Raw genomic sequence first — 20,829 nt, 5'->3', positions numbered from 1 at the left:
GAAATAAGACATCGATGAAACATAAACCTACAAATTAATCCTGTATAGTATAGTAAACCGTGCCAAGTATACATAATCAGCCATTGCGTATAAAAGAAATAGTCCTTCAAACTTTCGCATCTCCGAGGCGGCTGAAAAAAACCCCAGTCCTTGACCTTTGCCACTTGTTGCTGCTCAACGACGCACCCGTAGTGCCTTAAGTTGTTGTTGAACACATTTAAAGTGGTTCGAATGACACAATTCAATAAACAAAAATAATCAAGAAATGGCAAAACGCTGATAAGAGCTTATTGTCTACAACATACAACTACTTTGGTAGACAAATAAAGAAAACCAAAAGGCAGTGAGTGGTTTGTGGTTTGGTAGAAAAGCTTTCTTATCAACTCTTGTAATGTGTTTGCCATTTCGACTCTCAGAATACGCTCAGCAGTGAGAACATTAGGTGGTAAGAATTCTTATAAATTAAATTATACATACATACGCAGAATATGCACATACAGTCTAGTGTATGTACTATACATACGTATGTATTAGCTGCATTATTATATAGTACAATATGTATGCAAATTAGAAGCTTTTGAGAAATACAAATAAGCATCATAAAAATGGTGAGAACATGTGCTAGTATTTTCAAGCTGTGCCGTTATGTGGTTATACATATGTACTTTAGTACCCTATGGTGAAAATTTTAAACTTTTAAATTTTTAATTACAAACTTGAGGTTAAGCGATAAGGGAAGCCGCAAAACAAGCGGAACTTGAAACTGAAATCAGCTCCACGATTAAAAAAAATCGTTTTTATTTTTGTTGTATGTATGTAAATACCGAAACACATTGATACATTGTACACTTATGCCCAAAATATTAGTAACACAATATTTTGACCAGTTTTGACTATTGTTTTCGTTCCTTTTTTGTTTAAGGTTCATACATTTTTTATAAATGTATAGCTCGTTATATCGCTAGCTTAGAAAGAAAAGTTGCTAAGTCCCATTTTAAAAATTTTACAGGAGAGGAAAAAATCTTCCTATAGCCATTTTCTTTAACTATTTCGCAAGACTTTGAATCAAACATCTTGCGCGTTTAAAGCAAAGCAAAACTCCATAAGAATCAGAAGGATTCGATATTTATTAAAAGTTGTCGTATTATTTTGGCCTTATCGGATTTGTGGTGCTTCTTTTGGACTTAGCAAATTTTCCTTTTATTGCTTATGAAGAGGAAAAAATAAAACATGTACCTTTATAATTTTCGAAACGATGCGTATTCAACTTCTCTAGCCTCCTATATCAAAATATGAGTTTTCATAAAAAGTGGACTTAGCAACTTTTCACTCACATAACAAATACCATATAAATCTAAATTTCAAACCAAGGCGAATTTTTATAAGGTGGTGTTACTAGCTCAGCTGATTTTGTGTATGTGTTTCGCCGCACGGCGTCTGATATCAATTTGAAAAATTTTGGTTGAATTTCTACACACACTATTACAGATTTTGACAGTTTATGCCGCCAAAGCAAAAACAAAATACATGTAAATTTTTGTTTTTGTACTCCTGCTATCACCTTATATTAATTCGCCTTGTTTCAAACTGTGTACGAAAATTTTAAAAATTCAGGAAATCATCCAAATTTAAAACTTTTATAATCAAAAATTTTAGAATAAATTTTATAGTCCATTATATTTTAGTATAAAAGAGTGCAAGTTTGAAGCCGCAAAAAAATCGCGTTGATATTAGGCATTTTTTTTGCTGACTGTGTCATGTATGTATGTTCTTCCATACAAAGTATGTTCGAAACTTTTTTATATGGCGGAAAGTGAACAAGGTGTACACTTCAAAAAACTTGTAAAACCGACCAATAGCTGATACTCTGAATTCACAGTCTGGAATATTAATGTAAAATATTCCTGCTGGAGTTGTAAAACTATCGATAGTTGATATCACCATCGATAGTTTTGAAAAAACCATCGTCAGAGAATTTGAATGCCATCCGTGTGGGACTCAGTACGCATAGCTTACTTAAGGGTAGAAAGGGGTTGTTAGTACCACAAATGTGAATGTATGTATTTATATATTTATCAATGCAATGTAGCTACATATACAAATTCTCAAACCAACAGGTATGATGAGTAAGTAAAGCTTTTTTTGGCGCTCTTTATTAGCTTTAAGCTTCTGTTGCTACTGTTGACTTCTTGACGGTGTATTTGTTAATGCCGCTCTTAGTGTTGCCACACATCGGATTTCCTACTAAAACTGGTAGGTTTTTTTCCATTTGGTAGGTTGGTAGGCTAGATTGGATTTTGATACGTTCTGCGACACTAACAATTATTAGCGAAAAAATGGAAAATATGTATATTAAAACATATTCAGCAACCTTATTTACAGAAATATTTCACCGGTACATTCGTGTAACGGCGACCGCAAACATGTAAATACGCCTGATTCCTAAGTGCAAACGTATAAGTACCATATAAATCGACACCTGGGTGGGGGATCGACCTATCTCGCCAACCAGTTTGAAAACCCTCTATCTCAGAAAACTTTTCAAGAATGCCCTATTACAGAATTTGGTTGAAGAGCGCCCTATCTCAAAATTCGGTACAAAAGTGCCCTATCTCAGCATATTTTCAATAAATTTTCAAGTGAGATAAGGCGTTTTCGAACCAAATTCTGATATAGGGCGTTTTTCAATCAAATTCTGAAATAGGATGTTGCTTCAATCAAATTATGAAGTAGGATATTCTGGGAAATTTTTCTGAGGTAGGCCCTTTTCGAACAGGCTGCCTGGAGGCGAAGTATCTGGGAGTAACTCTGGACAAAACACTCAATTGTAAATCACATTTCTCATTTTATGCCTGTCAGAGACTTCGTGGTAAGACTTAGGGAATATTACCCAAGCAAAAGTATTGGTCCTTCCATACGGTAGCAAAAACCGTTGTTATATATGCAGCACTGGCCTGGTGGCCAAAAGCAAAGCAAGTAAACGCGGGTGCCACCGAACAGCAAGTTGCAAAAAATTGTCCGCGTGGTCATCACAAGAGCAATGCACACCTGTTCAACGGATACCCTTGGTGCTATTATAGGAATTCTTTCTTTGTCTATTCTGATTAAAAAGAGGACTTCTGGAGCGATCTACGGTTGCCCAATACGATTGGAATAAAAATTGCAGATCTCGGGGGTCATTTGAAGATTCTTAAGGTTAGAATTCCTGAAAGGGACTGCTGTGAAGTGATAATTAACTATCAATGACGAAATGTCCTAAGTATGGTATACCGACGGATCGAAGATGGACGACGGGAGTAGGCGCACTAGCACCACGATTGCAGAAAGGTCAATGGAAACATACCTAACCATGTTCCAGGCAGAAGTCTGTAGAAGGACAAATGGGGCCAGAATAAATATTATGTCGGCAAGTCAGGCAGCGTTAAAGGTCTTAGACTCTTTTAAAATGGCATCAAGGCTTGGGGACAACTGTACACAACCACAATGGCATAACGCTGTGGTGGGTTCCGGGAGATGAAGGGTACATCTAAAGGATGCATTGCATAACTACTTAGGGTCTGGGAAGAATCTCAGATTGCTGTCCACTGGCGGAAGTCGAAAGTGAATGAGAAATCAAAGAGATTCATAAGTTCCTCCAAGAGGAATTCCGAGAGTGTCCTTGAACTTACCCAGGACACTGCAAGTTAAGGTATAATTTGAATAAAATAGGGCTTTCTCTAGAGACGGATTACAGATTTTGTGGGCTGGGTTTAGCACAATAGATCTCCTCAGCTCGTAGCGTGTGTATACAGAAAAACGAATTGTTATACAAAGTTAATTTGTTTTTATTGTACTAGCTGCGTTTTAGTTTTACTACATAAATGTTTTGTTATCTACATTTTTAATAAATTTGACATTAAAAAAAAAAAATTAAAACTCAAAAAAATTTTGGTGGGTTTTGTTTGGAAATTTTGGTAGGTAAAAAGATTTCTCCGTGGCAACGCTGACCGCTCTATAAATTTTTACGCTCATTTGAGCAGCCCACTTCCCATTGAAGCTGCTCCCTCCATATGTCTAACTAGCGATTATCTTTAGTCAGGTCGCGTATTTGTATGGCAAAACACGTCGTAAAGCCAACGAAAGCATGAAATCGAAGTCAATAAAACAGAGTAAACTTCCAATAGAAATACTGACGACAAGCAGACGATTTTTATAGTAAATTGCATACAAATTAAATGAAAACGAATTTTGGGAAATAATCACACACGCAAATAATTTAGTGAATTTTAGTAGCATAATTTTTTTAAACGAAAACGATTTATGTAGAAACGTAGAAAACGAATGTAATGGCTTGGAATGCCAAACGAAATGGTTGATCGATTTTTTTGCGATGATGACAATTGTATAGCCAAATTTGGTGGTGGAAGTTGAATTCATGTGGAGTGCACGCAAGTGAGCAAAATTCGAAACTGTGATTTAATTAAAATAAATAGATATTTATAAAACAAAAAACACGCGAGTTTAAGAGGTGCATAGCTAAAATTTTTTCAACTTTTAAAACTTGTAGTTAGAAACTTTACTTGTAATATTCGCTCAAGTGCGCGTGTGTATGTACATATATGTGTGTATGTGTGTTTTAAATAAAAACTATGTACGCCTTTTTTAATTCAAATAAAACGTAAATAACAAATAGAAAATAATACAAATTATAAAAACAATGACCAGTAGCTCAAATTATACAAATTTTATGAACTCAAGTCAGGAGGTTCCAGAGTGTACGTACCTGCGATTCGATTAGCTTTCATAAAACAGTGCTTGGCTGCGAACAGCTGAAATTAGCCGCAACAAAAGCAAAAAGCAGAAGTAAAAAAATTTGTTATTTCGATTTGTTGATATTGGCAAATGGAAAATAAACAAGGTCCCGTTGAGATGACTAAAACAAATGTACGATAATTTTATAACAACAATAAAGCATACTCGTCACACAACTATTTATTAGATACAACAATAATAAGTGAAAAATAAAAATTTTACAAAATTACAAAGTAAATGAGTGAGTGTGAGTACCACCTAGCCGCATCAAACAAGCCAGGTAGTTCGTTCAGTAGGCCAGAAAAGCAATGCAAAGCGAAGTGCGAGAAAGAAATCGTGCGAGATAGTCGATGCAAACCGGCAAATGAATGATTCATGCAATGATGGTTGGTGAGAGGCTAGCGAATTCTTTAAATTTTTAACATAAAGAGCTTGCAATGAATATTCAAGCGTATGGCCGGCCACTTGTTCTACGGCACGCTGTGAGGATAATACTCAAAACAAGTGAAATGAGAAAATATTTTAAAAAAAGGTTTTGAAATCAAAGGTCACATGTACACAATAGAGACTTCGGAGTGAAAAAAATTTTATCAAAACAAATAAAATACAAATAACAATGCCCTGCTGTATGGGAGAATTCACAATTTAATATGTTCTGTCTGTCTCACGGCAATTATTTGAGAATAATTTGCGTAAAACAAAAAAAAATAATAAAAAAAAATAAAGTCACTTAAGTAAGCTTAAAAAGCTTTGCACGCAAACGAAAATAAATCATAAAAACTCTTCGCTATCATATTGCTACTACTGTCATAAATAATTGAAATTTATGAAATTACTTATCACGCTCAAACTCCTCGCTCAACTCGCCACACAGAGCCTTCGATTGTAAACTAAATATTTAGTCGTAAAGCGCTGAAAGCCAAAATTCTCGGTTGTATTTTTGACGGTTGTTTTATGCTCAACAAACAAACACGCACTCCAATAGTTAGATGTGTCAATATTTAAGGCGTTGGAAAGAACCTTCAACTCGACGATTTAACGAAAGCGCTCTACTTTCTTAGTTCTTATTGGCAATTTGTTTTTATGCTGGCTTCTGTGTGACCTTTTAACATATTTTATTCTACATACATACAAACTTTAATTGCGCGGAATTTAATTTGTGCCTACATACACCAAGAACAACTGACATACTACATACATACATACATATATAATTACAATTAATCGTAGTTAATTATATAAGATGTGCTTTCGCGGCATCTATGAATGCCTGTTCGGCTGTTGTAAGTCAAGAAATGCACCTGGTCTAAATGAGGTAAGCAGTAAATTCATAGCTGGCAAGACTGCTTCTGTCTGGTTATTAAAATTTATAATTATTTTAACCTCACTGCATGAATGATAAGAGAAATTGTGAAAGAAAGTTCAACGTATTTATTATAAATTTAATTTCAAATCATATCTACATATTATGTATGTATGCACATTAAGGTGGTCCAAAAATGCATGTAAAAAATAAAGTCAAAATTTTAATAATCTCACCCACTAGGATTGTTCTCAGTATAAAAAAAAAATTATTTTTTTACTCTTTTTTTTTTGAAATCAAAAAATATTTAGAGGCGGCTCAATGTGCTCAAAGTTGTTCATGTATTTTGTATGGGATAAAACAAGTTTTTGTAGAAACGGTATATAATTCAAAAGCTCCCACGAAGTGAGTTTCAAGTTAATTCAACAAATTAAAAAAAAACGTCCGCCATTTTGAGCTGTTTAATTGTGAACTTCGCCCCGGTTGGATGAACGTCTAACCACATCCCGCATAAAGGCGAGATTCTTCAACAACTCGCTCATCTGCGCCCATGCTCCGATGGAAGCGAAGGACGAGGCGTCCAAGGATCTCTTCTATAAGCTCTTGGAGCGTACATGTGAGCGCTGCCCCCAACACGATATCAAAAAGGAAGGGATCTTTGGCGCCTCTGTCGGAAAATTCTGTTTCCACGACGAAACGTCCGATAACGGACTGAGGCTGATCGACTTTACCGGATCCCGAAACATGGTAATATGTATTACTAGCGTCCAGCATGAAAAGATCCATCACGCTACATGGCATTTGCCGTAGTAAGAAAAGAGAGGCCGAAATACGTGAGTGCGAAGAACTTGAGATGGTGGCCGACTGCAAAAACGCCCGAAAATTTTACCACAGGGTTAGGCGACTTACGAAAGGTTTAAAGACCAGGGCGAACTCCTGTAAGAACAACAATGGCGACCTAGTGACCGATGTACAGAATGTACTTAAATTATGGAGGGAACACTTTTCACCCTACTAAATGGTAGCAGCGCTGAAAACATTGGAGAAGACGAACCCGAGCCCCCGGTCGATGACGATGGAGTCCATGTCCCACCGTCTAACTATGACGAGGTACGAATAGCGGTTACGTGTCTGAAAAACAACAAAGCGGCTGAAGCTGGCGGCCTGCCAGCCGAGCTATTCAAGTACGGCGGCGAAGGGCTGATAAGGTGCATGCATCAACTCTTATGCAGAATATGGTAGATGAACGCATGCCCGACGACTGGAATTTAAGTTTTCTCTGCCCAATTCACAAGAAAGGCGACCCCGCCATACGTGCCTATTATCGCGGGATCAGCCTTCTAAGCGTAGGTTACAAGGCCTTATCGAGCGTATTGTGTGAAAGACTGAAGCCCACCGTCAACGAACTGATTGGGCCTTATCAGTGTGGCTTTAGACCTGGCGAATCCACCATAGACCAGATATTCACAATACGTCAAATCTTCGAAAAGACCCGCGATAAAAGGATCGACACTCACCATCTATTTGTCGACTTCAAAGCCGCTTTCGATAGCACAAAAAGAAGTTGCCTATACGCCTCTATGTCTGAATTTGGTATCCCCGCGAAACTAATTCTTAAGCAAAAATAAAACGACCGAATTCTCATACATATGTATAAAAAATTAGGACACCTTTAATATCTTCATGATCCAATGATCGGAAATAAAAAGAATTAGTATGGTAGCACCCTTAAAACCACGTTTCCGGTACAAAAATACAAATATAAAATAATTTAAATAAAAAAACATACATAAAAAGAATATTCCAACGAATTGATTACCTCCTCCTTTTTTAAGTCGGTTACAAATAAAACAAACACTACCGATTATTTTCTGCAAAAAAAGTAGCAGGAAAAGTTTCGATAACATAAAAGAATTTTGATGGTGCTTTCGAAATAGTGGTATGACAGTATAACTTGTGACCCGTATAACTTTTTTTCAAAATCTTAAAATAAGTGTTATTTCCAGTATCTGGTTGTTATTATGAGACGAGCTATCGGGTACTCCTCTGGATACTTGCTCAAACATATATATAGTACATATTATTCATATCACCGTTACTGCCTTGCTATTGTTATTGCAATGGCTGTTTATAGCACATAAATAATGCAAACGTGTGTGCTGTCGGGCGAGCTTTGCCAAGATGACGACATGGTATGCGCATACATTACTAATAAAATAAATAATGGATATTATAAAAAAAAAACTAAAAATAATAATAAATAAAATACTTTGTAATGCCATTGCGTATGGCTGAGATGAGTATTAAAGTAAACATTTGTTTTTGCACAATTATATTTGAATATTAATTTGCAAAACGCGAATGCACCCTCATACATACATATATGTACTAAAATTTAAACATACGTAATAAGAATGGCATATTTATTTATGCGTATATGTTTTAGTAATATGCACAGATAGGTATACATAAATATCTGGAGTATAAATATGAAAATGGCAGATTTTAAATTTACACATTTTTATACACATGCATACATACATATACATACGTATATAAAACATGTAATTTTTAAGCAAAAAACAAAACCGAGTTCAATTTTTATATACAAATTTAGGAGTACCGTTAATTTTTTCATGATCCAATAACCGGATCTAAACCCGATTAGTATGGGACCACCTCTGAGATACTACCTTTCCGATGCGAATTTCGAAATCGGTTGACGTGGTGCAAAGTTATGCGGTAACATACATAAAAAAAAAAAAAAAAAAAAATATTCCCACGAATTGATAACCTCCTCATTTTTTTGAAGTCGGTTAAAAATGCATAAAGTTTAAAAGCGATAAAGATTCGAATGTGTGGTTTCCTTATCAATCAAAATTCATAAAGCATTTAATCTAGCGAATAACAAATGCAGTAAAATAAACAAATTTAATGAGTATAGACTGCTACGCATGTAGGTATTTCGAACCGCTGAATATAAATCCCAGTCAGAGTTGAAATTGAAGCAGCCCGCGCTAAATTTCTTTACTTTTGTTTCAACGAATAGCTTCTTGGCACACACTTAGTACATACCTGAGATTGAGTGGCTCGAAAAAATTAATGTTTCATATAAGAAACGCATATGTATGTACATAATTGGGAATCGCTTACCTTCCCTCTTTTCGTTATTTATTTTAACCACTTTCAAGACGTTGGTGATGTCACATTTGATCTGCTATGGCCTTAATATCTGAAGCAGGTAAGGAGACAAATTTCACTTGTTGTTGGATTCACTATGGAATAGAACTGTGGGTGGACGGAAAAACAAAAAACACATTTTTCCAAGCACTCAGACAGTATTGCCCATTGTACTTAAACCCAGAAACAGGGTTTACAGGAAAGGAATATATACTTAGGTGTGGTGGGAATTCATTGCTCCTCTGCAAACTTACCAGACTCCTTTATGAACCTTAGCAGTTTGTTGAGAGAAAATGTTCTGTTTTATTCTCATCCTTCAAAGAAGATGTATGTACACAGAGGATCGTCGATGATGTCTATGGAGACCATATGTCGTCCCCATGGATTGTGCCCTCCTAATCAGTCCTATCAGGGTTCGTAGATCACTCCTTCTTTGTCTGAAATAGAACTTTGCTACCACCTTGTTAGGCCTCATCAACGACTCTCATGAGATCCTTAATGTACCCGATCGTTGCTGCTATGCTTGGCCCTAAAATTGGCTCACGTCCAATTGAACGCTCCAGAAAACTGCAGTTCCTCAATTCATCAGCCAGTTCGTTTTCTTGAGCATCGAAGTGTCCTGGCACCCACACAAGTTCAAGCTTATTCCACCTTGTAATGGACTTCATCCACAACTTTCTTTCCTGGACTATCTTTGAAGAGGTCCTGATTTTATATCCGCGCCACCTTTCGTCAATTATCCAGTCTGCCACTTTCAGTATTACAAATACTTCCGCTGGAAAGACCGTCGCCATTGCACCTAAAGCGTTAAAGCATATGAAGTAGCCATCTAGCTAGAGTACGATTTTCAGTCATTGAGCGATCGGTATAGAAAATTTTCACAAAGCTTCCCAAGAGAGTTTCGGAATCACTCCATAGTTCCCTTGTAGGAAATCTAACGACTTACTTTCTTCAAAAGGAGAATCCAGGTATCAATTTGTCTTTAGGTGCCAAAAACAAAGGGTAATGCTGTGACAACTTTCTGTGTCCAGAACTCCGATCCTTGCGCCACAAACCAATACAGTAGATAGGCATGTGTGTGTGTGAGTTAGGATAGTTTGCCTGGCAGCGCTCAAATAGATGGAACAATCTTGATTGGCTGAAATGGTACAATAATAAGCTACTCTGTAGAAGCGGAGGCTATGAGCCGGTTTCTGGAGTTAGGTCTGCCGGAGAAACGCGACAGTGGTCAGGTAAACGTAAACTGGGGTTTAACTAGAGTTCACTGAACTGAATCCAGTAATTTACCTTGTCGCTTTGGACTCTGAGAGTATAGGTCTGGGGAACCTTCCCATACGTTGCTCTCGCGGATCTTTACTGCGGAGAGTTTGCTGTCCAGATAGAGTAGAGGAATGGTAGTTAGAGTCTCAGTAACCCACTCAGACTCCAAGACTCAACATCCAATGCAGAGTTGAAGTTTAATATTCTGATATTCATGAAAGGTATAAATTCTATAGTAGATCAACCTTAACTAAGCACTAACTACTAAAGTCCGGCTTTTAAAGAAATAAGAAGAAATATTTATTATTCAGACTTTTTACTTAAATTTATTTGATTAAAACGAGTAAAGGTCTGAAATTTCAAGAAATAGTAATTGCTTAGTTTTTATTTATGCGGTCCAATGGCTCGATTGCTGAGCAGTCCTATTTACGATATTCGAAGAATTTTGAGTCACATTCACGAAAAATTGTGGACGAACAAAGCGTTTATTTGTTTTGACTTATTCCAACCAAATGTCAATTAGTGCGAATTAGCAAGTTAATAATATTACTTTAAGTAAATTTTTAACCTTTGGCATAAGAGCACATGAGTAATTAAATACTTGTCAATTACTGTGTCCACCAAAGTATTGTAATATACATGCTCCTCTACTCATATAAATACATATATATTTTCTACATTAGGGTGGTCTAAAAATGCAAGTAAAAAAAAAGTAAGGTCTGCTTTTAATGCAGTCATCCCCTATTATCGAAAAAATATACCCGGAAAAAATATTTAGAGGTCACTCAAAGCGCTAAAATTTTTCCATTTTTTTTATAAGGCGAACGTAGAAATGGTATAGAATTCTTGAAAATGAATATTTTTCGATCGAAAAACTCTTCAGGGCAGTTCCAATAATAATACCCAATTATTTACTTTGCCATTTTTTAATATTAACGATTTTTTATTGAATTTTTGTGGTTTTTGGGGGACCTATAGAGAATAGTTATCTACTGTTAGGAAATGGTGGAAATGGTTAAACAAACAATTGAGTATTAGTTTTGAAAGTATCCTCAAGAAAAACGGAGTTTTCCGATTGAAAAATATTGACTACACCTCTTCTACGAAAAATGTTTTTTTTTCTCAATATAAAATACATGGAGCGCTTTGAACAGCCTCTAAATATTTTTTGATTTGAAATTAAATAAAAAGCGGGGATACATTTTTTCTTCGGTTTAGAACAATGCTAGAGGTGAGAGCATTAAAATTCCGACTTCAACTTTTGTAGCACCCTAATGTGCATATATTTGTTTCACATTATTATATTCAGTTGTCCATAAACATATGTATGTATTATGTCATCAAACAAGCCACAAACCACTGAGCTCATAAAAACTGCAATACATAAAAATGTTAAGCTACTCTTTCAATACACGAAATTATATGCAAGGCAATTGTCGCTCCAATTTAGGTGTGCACGGGGTCAGACTGGAATTTTTGTGTGCTGGCAAAGTATGTATCTATGTACATATATATTTCAAATTGTTATTCATTAAAGTAAGTATGTACATACATACCCAAATTCGTAATTCGCCTGTGTCATTAAAAAATTGTGCTGGGCTATGAGGAGGGTTTCACAACAAGCTGGGCGTCAAGGGGGTTTTCCTAATTCGATTAAGACGACTGTATTTGGGCAACCAATTCTACACGTAATCTCCCACCTAAAATTGTTTTTTTTTTTTGATTGCAATAATTTCGCGCATTTACGATTCCAATCGAACTTAACTTTTGATCGCTGTCGATAACAAATGACGCCCCTGCAATTTCGATTTAATTTGTGTTCAATGTCCTTTATTTAAAAGGGAATGTAAAGAGATTAAAGGAATCACTTGCCGGATCGATTCCATGCTTTGTGGAGGACTACGTTCTTCGTTTCGCCAATTCGGCGCGTATATGTATGCATGTACAAAGATAAAAGCTTACCAGCTCGCCACATTATTGGCCCTGTGTGATGCGCGGGAATTCGACACTAATTCAACTTACTTCCCAAGATAGGCTTTGATTGATTGTCATGACGAATGTATGGCGAATCGGTAATTTAATGCGTTTCAACTCGAAGGCTTAATCGGTTCATAGTCCGATTCAGTGTCTGCAATGCTCGTTTGTGTGCTATTGTGCATTCGGTTCAACAGTCAGTTGAATATTCATCGGCATATTCAACGTCTGGTGAACCGTTTCAACCCCAAAAATGAGACTGCAAGTGAGACAACTGCTAGATCATTTTTGATCTCGAACGCACCGAAGCTAACAGTAATGAAACTGAGGAAGGTTTTGCGAGTACCGAAAGACCCATAGAGGAACTAAATGTCTGTTTCGATCGTCAATCGCTTCCATCGAAGTGTCATAAACGTCCTTTTGACACATCACACGATGCTTGACGCATCGCCCACACTCCAGTACCGGCGTAATTTTGGATTTCGGTAGTAAGCTACGGCATTCAATTCCAAACAGGTGTTCTGCGTGGATTGATGAAAATTTTTCACCTCTCTGTAGCCGATGGCGTGCCATTAGACGTGCTGGCCAATGATGAACCTACCAGGTCTGAAACCATACCAGTAAGTAAAGTTAGTTCATGAAGGACTTCAGTTTTACATAGTATCGTCGACAGGACCTTATCATCGATATTAAGAAGGCGTATTCCGCTATAATTGGCGCAAACTGAGGGATCTCCCTTCTTGTGGAATGAATTCATAAGACCAAATTCTGCTTAACAGTTGGTAAATGCGCCCCACCATATCTTTTCTGTCGGCTTATTCAGCTGACATTAATTTGGCTCTTAGGGCTTTTTGTTTTTAAACCCTATTATTAATGCCCTCACCTCGTTTTGGTTGAGTGGTTTGACGTGAACTTCGTACCTTTACATTGGTATGCGTTCTTCTTCGATAAAGCCACCACCTGTGAAGTGTTTCCTTCGTATCTCAATTGTACTCCAGACGTCTTTTAACAGATTGCCACGCTCGTATTTGCAGGAAGTAGCGTCAAGAAACCGCTGATAGCTCTTATTCTTTTAAAGTCTTTAAAATTTTAACGAATACACCCTTTACCTACTAAACCCTTGAAAATTAATGTCACTGAAACCTTCTGTATTTTGTTACGTTATTGAAATTCTGTATGACAGCCAAATTTTTTTTTAATTTAAAAAATTCAAAATATTTATGGATATAAAAAGCTTTATCGCCTGTATTGTTGATTGTTATGTTTCGTTTGATTGTAAACTTTCAAAATGTATCTTAGCGTTCTAAATATAATTTAATTACTCTTTTTATTGCTGCTAAACCTATCACCCCAATTCAATGAATTTATCTTCTAATTGCAGAGCTCCTTCTATGACTATGTGGAACCGCTGCCTGTATATCAAAATGAAAAAATCGGCACTTTGAAGGAGGGCATCAGCTTTACAATAACCGGAAAAATTCTGCTAAATTGCGAGCGGCAAGTCCACATGCAAGCATTTTCCCTTAACAATAAATAATCATTTTGCCTTTGTCCTTCAGGTTTTCAATCAATTTCGTCATCGAGAATGCAACACGCGATGTTGCGCTGCACATCAATCCACGCCTGCCACAAAACTATATTGTACGCAATACGAAGGTGAAAGGCGTATGGGGCAGGGAAGAAGTCTCATCAGCACTGCCATTCTCGCTGCATCGTGGCTGCCGTTTCGGCATGCAGATCTTCATAACAGATAGCGACTATTTGATCTCCGTGAATGGCATACATTTTGCCAAATATGCACACCGTCTGCCCTACACGTCAGTGTCGACTATCGAGGTGAAAGGCGATGTGGAAGATGTCAGCATGGAACGCGCCGATGTGGAGTTCTATCCCGAACATATACCGGGCGTTGATCCCAAAGAAATAAGTATGGCACTGGACATTTTCCATGACAAGCCAAATGGTGATAAGACAGCGTTAATACCATACGAGAAGTGGATGGCTCGAATTTAGACTGGGCGCCACTGGGTATTAAAAGTTCGATTGCCTTAATGAAAAATATCGCCTGTGGCATACCGCTTCCATACTATGGGCTATTGCCGCCCGATTCGCTAAAAGTGGGGCGTTGCTTACAAATTGTGGGGCCGTGTTAAATTGCTGCCACAATCGTTTTACATTAATCTACAAAAGGGCCAACACTACTGGCCTCATCCGATTATCGCATTTCATTTTAATCCACGTTTCTCGAAGCAGAGTGGTGCAATTGGCAAGGCGATTGTATGCGAAATGCTTGGTTCAATGGCGCGTGGGCAGAGGAGGAACGCTCCGAATTGGATACAGATTTTCGGCCTGGTAAAACTTTTCGCTTGGCCATTGTGTGTGCGGAAAATGGATTTGAGGTTTACTTGAATGATAAACTAATAACTGATTTTAGATATCGTATCAAACCGGATATTGTCGATACGGTGTATATACAGGGTGATATCAAATTGCGCAGCGTTGTGCTGCTTAGTAATTTATCGCCAAAAGGCACAAGACGCATTTATACAAATCCGCTCTTCAGATATAACTAATCGGTGTTGGGGGACGGGAAGGAAATCAAGTGTGAAGGTGAGCATTGGGAAAGTAGAGAGTAGTAGACTTTCTTGCGAATTTCGCCGTTATATACCAGAAACTTTACAAATTCTATATGCGCGCCCATGTAAAGGGCTGCTCCAACAGACGCGGTGCGATACCATCTTGTGCAATACGCGCCTGTTTGAGCAGGCCTTAAAATTTATAAAACATTTTAAAATGTTTCTTCTGTAGGATATGTATTTATGCTTTGGTCTCAATTACTTTACTTTCTTCTAAAGTGCATAGAAAGCTTAAAGAGATCTACATGCGTGCCTAGTCGTTGCATGCGTTTGAGAGGTTTTTTTTTAACTTTCGCAGCCATGACCAAAACAACGCGAAAAGCTTTGCAAGGCTTTCTATAGAATCTCGAACAAACCTTTCTATAGAAAAATTCTCTGTAAAAACGGACAAATATATTTTTTATAATAAACTTATAGCGTTTTCTTTTCTCGAAAAAATGTCACCTTTTATGTATGTATATGTATGTACGTATGTACATAGATCTATTGCGCTGACCTTATAACAGTCCACACCGATCTCAGAGTACCCACCTGTAAATCATATTAGAGTGTGTCATGTCTCAGATTCTGGACGGAGACGATAAACGCTCCCCGAAACATGAGAATTTTAGACCTATGATAGGTGGGAAATCGCATAATATATTCCAGTCACAAAACCTGCAGTCCAGTCAGGTAGCCTCTGAAAGTGCTCAGGGCTTCCGGACTAAAATTCCGTAGTCATTTTGAGATTCATTTAGGGGGAGTTTTAACTTTCTTATTGATTGCCTTATCCTTTTGTCGTACGACATTCGGGGGCAGCTTGATAATCCTCCCACTAGCTTAGTGTCCTCATGTCCCGGTACCAACCAAAGGGCTAACCTTACCTTGTTAGGCATGCTTGATGCTACATAAATATTATTCCTATTTCTACACATCAGTACCAATATTAAAGCATACATTTAGGAGGTATTTTCGCCCCAACCATGTACATGTATAGCATTTGTATAGGTGCCACATTTGAATCGATTTTCGCGCTTTATTTTAAACTAATTGGAAATTTGAGTAACTCTCTGCACATCAGTATCAAAATACCTTTCCAATGATATATAAATCTTTATAGCTTACAATTATAGTTTGCCCGTAAAAGGGGTGTAAAGAAAACATGTTTACCTATTTATATATTCATTATTTATTATTTTAGTGACTCCTTAAAGTGAGGTTAGAGTCATAGAGTCAACTCTAGGAAATTTGCTGAGTTACCTACCCCCAGCGTATGGTAGAAGCCAACTACATACCATTGTGGTCTCGTCGATTTCCGTTCCGTTAAATTTTCAATGTGAAAAGTACCTACATCACGTTCTTACTAAAAAGGTCAGTCAAATCAAGGAAATTTTTGGGAAGAAAAACATTTCACAAAAACCGCTTTGAAACCATTTGAATGAGGCTGTATACAAAAAGAAACTCCATGTTGGGATGCCAAACAAGTTCACGCAAACCAATCTCATAAACCCATTTTCCAACTGCGAATCGCAGCTGAATTGCAAGAAAAAGCTACCCATTTCACTTGTGAATCAGGATATCGTTAAGTGAAAAAATTCGTGACTGAATCGTGGTGAGCGTGCGCAAGTAGTGACCAAGAAAGGATGGGCGGTCAGGAAAGTTTTACTGCGCGTTTGGTAGGATTTTCAGGGAATGATCCACAGGGAAATATTCCAAACTTCTTCCTTCCCGGAATTATTTTCTATGAGCAGACTACACGTACTCACTTTTTTGCTCTTTTATTCATCCGATTATATTTGATCTTTAAATTTATAATCTTTTCGATCCCATTACATTATTCTCTAAACTATGATTTATGTAAAAACAATTTCGATATTCTTACTATCGGTTTTGTTGTACAAGATTGACTTGTTAAAAAAAAAAAAACAAAAACAAATAATAAATTTGCTTGAAAGTCCGCTCTATATTCCATTTATTGCTCACTAAAATATGTCTCTTATTTATTATTATTTTTTAGATTCCAGCGCTGCTCGCTGTTCACAGACCCCGAAAGCATTTGAAAACGTTTAAAGGACTCGGAGAGCGAGGCGAAACTATAGGCTTATTAAATATGGATGGATATGCGAATAGATTTTATAATTCTTTAATTATTTAGCTTTACTTATATATTTCATATACATTTTCTGTAAAGTTCATTTTAAGACCAAAAAAAATCCAAGACATTCAATCAAAGATTAGTACCTATTTACATACATTATTACAATATTAATTTAATAAAAAAAAAAAACTTTTACTAAGACACAAATTGTTAAATTTTTATGAAGCTTGTTTCGAATAAAGAATGTGTTCTTTAAACATTATTATGTTATTAATATATGTATGTATGTATTAACATTGGAAAAAGTATAGAGATAAATAAATGTCTACTAATAAGTACGTACTGTATTTTCAAAAGCTTAATTCGCTACAAAATTAATTTTTCTCTGACAATAATTAAATTAGGCATCGAAAGTGTCAGTTGGTGAATAATTCGGATGGTTGCATACATACAAACATCATCATCGTATATATAAATAGAAACCTATATAAATTTTATATATTCGATATGATAAACATATGTATGTCTGTATGTAGGAAATTCCCCAAAATTAACTTATGGATTTGTGATTTTTTTTAGTTAAAAATAAACTTAAAAAAGAAGTAATAGCCAAAGTTCGTCCAATAAAAACTTGAATTCGTAAATCTTGTATGTTAACCCAAAAAAATCGGTACGTAGATACAGCTGTTGTATGTATTTCTTACTGACATGTAGTCTCTAACAAACGTGCTATACTCATATATTAATACCATTTAATAAATAAATAACCGTTGCCTTTGAAATTTGTCGAAGTTGGAACTACTTGTTATTTGTCTATACATACTAAGCTTCGTTTATAGAAAATTGTATGCCAAAAATTAAACCACATTATAAGTAGCTGAAAAAAATGTTTAATCTGACATATTACCGAATAATATACACATGTATATTCGTATATTTTATGAGCACCTTATTGTTATTTTATGTATTTGTAAACAATACTTTGACCTTTTAATGCTATAAAATATTAAAATGGAATAAAAAATTCTTTAATAAAGTGATAAATGCAGGTACATGCAAATATGATTTAATATTATGTAATTGGATTAACGTTATATCATGAACGTGCAAAAAAGTGTAAGTACTATGTATATTTTTTGCTTGAGTCGAATACTTGAAGCGCGGCCTCTCTTACCAAAGGATTACTCGTTTCGATTTAAACTAATTAATTTAAATTACAGTTGTTTCCTCTGCGATACAATTGAACTAAAAAAGCTAACGTAAAGTCGTTATCGAGTGCCACAATTTCAAAATGAAATTTCGAATCGAGTTTCATTCGTTAACGGATGGCACCATTCGGACTCATATACACTCAGAAAAAATTCAGCCAAATATATTCCTCTCATCACATGATTTGGTAACTATAAAAAAATATTAGCCGTCACCGATTCGCCAACAGTTAGCAAGTGGCGAAACGAACGAACTCAATGAGGTACAACCAAACTCGCTATCGTCTATCCGTGCTAGCTAACTTTGTTGTTGCTTTCACATGCATAATTTTTCGTTAAGCGACCGGAACTCAAATATAGCGAGCGAGAAGTGGCGAATCGATGACGGCTTTTGTAAGCTTCGTATCGAAATTGAAAGTTTGAGTTGAATAGTTTTGGTTAACGCATGAACCATATTTTTATAAAAAAAAAATTTTACTTAAAAAAATTTTACTTAAAAAACCCTATCCATGCTAGCTAACTTTGTTGTTGCTTTCACATGCAAAATTGTTCGTTAAGCGACCGGAACTCAACCATAGCTAGCAGCGAACTGGCGAATCGATGACGGTTAATATCCGCCTGTTTTTACTCTGCTACCGGTTTTATGTGCTGTTTTTTCGCCTCCGATTCGCTTGTGAAAATTCACACAGGGTGGTAGCGATAGCAAAGACAATACTTTTCAATTTTTCCAGTAGATGGCGCACTAACAGTAAAAATATGTTTACGATATAAAACGAAATTTTTAAACTGTGCTAACCTTACCACTCTGTGTTTACTCTTTCAAATTATAAGGTGCGTTCGTTTAAAATCTCCAGTAAAACCAACCAACTGCCAAATTCCGGCGAAATGTCATCTGTTCTCTCACAAGAGAAAAATATCCCAAATAGTACGCGAACAGAAAATTTGCAGAAACTTGCAAATTAGATAAACAGCTGATATAATTTTCGTTTACATTCAAAAGTGTAAAATTTAAAACGTACGAAAAGCCATCACAAAGTGTTATACTGACACAGTTTATTGATTAAACAAATANAAACAGCTGATATAATTTTCGTTTACATTCAAAAGTGTAAAATTTAAAACGTACGAAAAGCCATCACAAAGTGTTATACTGACACAGTTTATTGATTAAACAAATAACTACTTATTTCTTACAAGTTTAATTAGTCGCATTTTGTAATTTTTAACTTCCAAACCATCAAATTCAATTTTGTGATTTGCGTAAATGCCAACCAGCTGTTTTTGATCAGCTGTTTTCCTGTTGGCAAATATTTTTCCAGCAGAAACCAGCAGCTTCCCCTCAAAATGAAATGTCACTTTGCTCTCTCAATTTCCCCTACTTTGCAAGTTTTTTGCGTACGCGAACGAAAAAACTTGTAAGTTTTGGTTAAACATGAACAATTAACATCTACGCGAACGAACCTATATTTAAAATAAAACGGAAACTAAAAAAGCAAAGTTCGGAATGAATATGTAAAACCAGAGAACGTTTATAAGTTGGTCTTTTAAATAAGTTGGGATTTAAATGTTTACCTACGACAAGTAACAAAAAAATAACTAAAAAATGCCACATGCTAGCTACATACATACATATATGGATATATTTATTAAAAAATCTTTTTGGTAACTTTTACATTTACTCAGACTGTACCGAGGATTATATGAACTTCAAAGAATTCCTTTGAACGATTCGAATCACTAAGGCTTTCAACCGCCATTGGGAGTGCATCCTCGCTTAGCTTTGCACGTTTCTGATCAAAACCTGACACGAAGTCCGCAGCAGAAAAATGTAATCCGCAAATTTTCCTTCCTGGTATTAGATCTACGCCACATGTAGCCGCCCACTTTTTTCTCTTCACTTCGTTTTTTGGTATGTGAAACATTTTAATCTTCTCATGAGTCCATGTCTTGTGACAGAGAAAGCAACTGGATTTTGGCATATTTATGGCTATAAATCGTAAGATTGCGATTAAGATTAAGACTAAGTTTAAGATTAAGATTAAGTATAGAATTAAGATTAGGACTAAGTTTAAGATTAAGATTAAAATAACTATTTAGAACAAGGTTAAAACTAAGTCTATTAAGATTAGGACTAAGATTGCGAGTAAGATTAGGATCAAGACTAGTTTTAAGATTAATATTAAGATTAGGATAAATATAAGGATTAAGATCAAAATTGAGATTAAGATTAAGGTTAAAAGTAAGAATAAAATTAAGATTAAGATTGCGAGTAAGATTAAGCTAAGTTTAAGATTAGGATTAAGATTAAGAGTGATATTAGGATTAAGATTAAGAGTGATATTAGGATTATATTAAGATTAAAATTAATACTGAGAATATGGTTAAAATTAAGACTAAGAA

At 35.9% G+C, this 20,829-nt stretch overlaps 1 protein-coding gene across 1 annotated transcript; it reads left to right on the top strand.

Moving 5' to 3' along the window:
* Positions 1 to 5,324: 5,324 nt before the first annotated feature.
* On the top strand, positions 5,325 to 18,246 carry LOC108376562 (galectin-8-like). The gene is given in 7 exon segments (XM_017632780.1): positions 5,325 to 6,106; positions 13,890 to 14,005; positions 14,068 to 14,495; positions 14,498 to 14,649; positions 14,651 to 14,789; positions 14,792 to 15,114; positions 17,139 to 18,246. Coding segments are annotated over 6 exon segments (1,197 nt in total). The 5' UTR covers positions 5,325 to 6,034; the 3' UTR covers positions 15,082 to 15,114; positions 17,139 to 18,246.
* Positions 18,247 to 20,829: the final 2,583 nt, after the last annotated feature.

The sequence above is a fragment of the Rhagoletis zephyria genome, unplaced genomic scaffold (genome assembly GCF_001687245.7).
Source record: "Rhagoletis zephyria isolate East Lansing unplaced genomic scaffold, Rhagoletis_zephyria_1.1 Rzeph_scaffold_10642, whole genome shotgun sequence".
Taxonomy (NCBI): domain Eukaryota; kingdom Metazoa; phylum Arthropoda; class Insecta; order Diptera; family Tephritidae; genus Rhagoletis; species Rhagoletis zephyria.
This window is presented reverse-complemented; position numbering and strand designations above follow the sequence as displayed.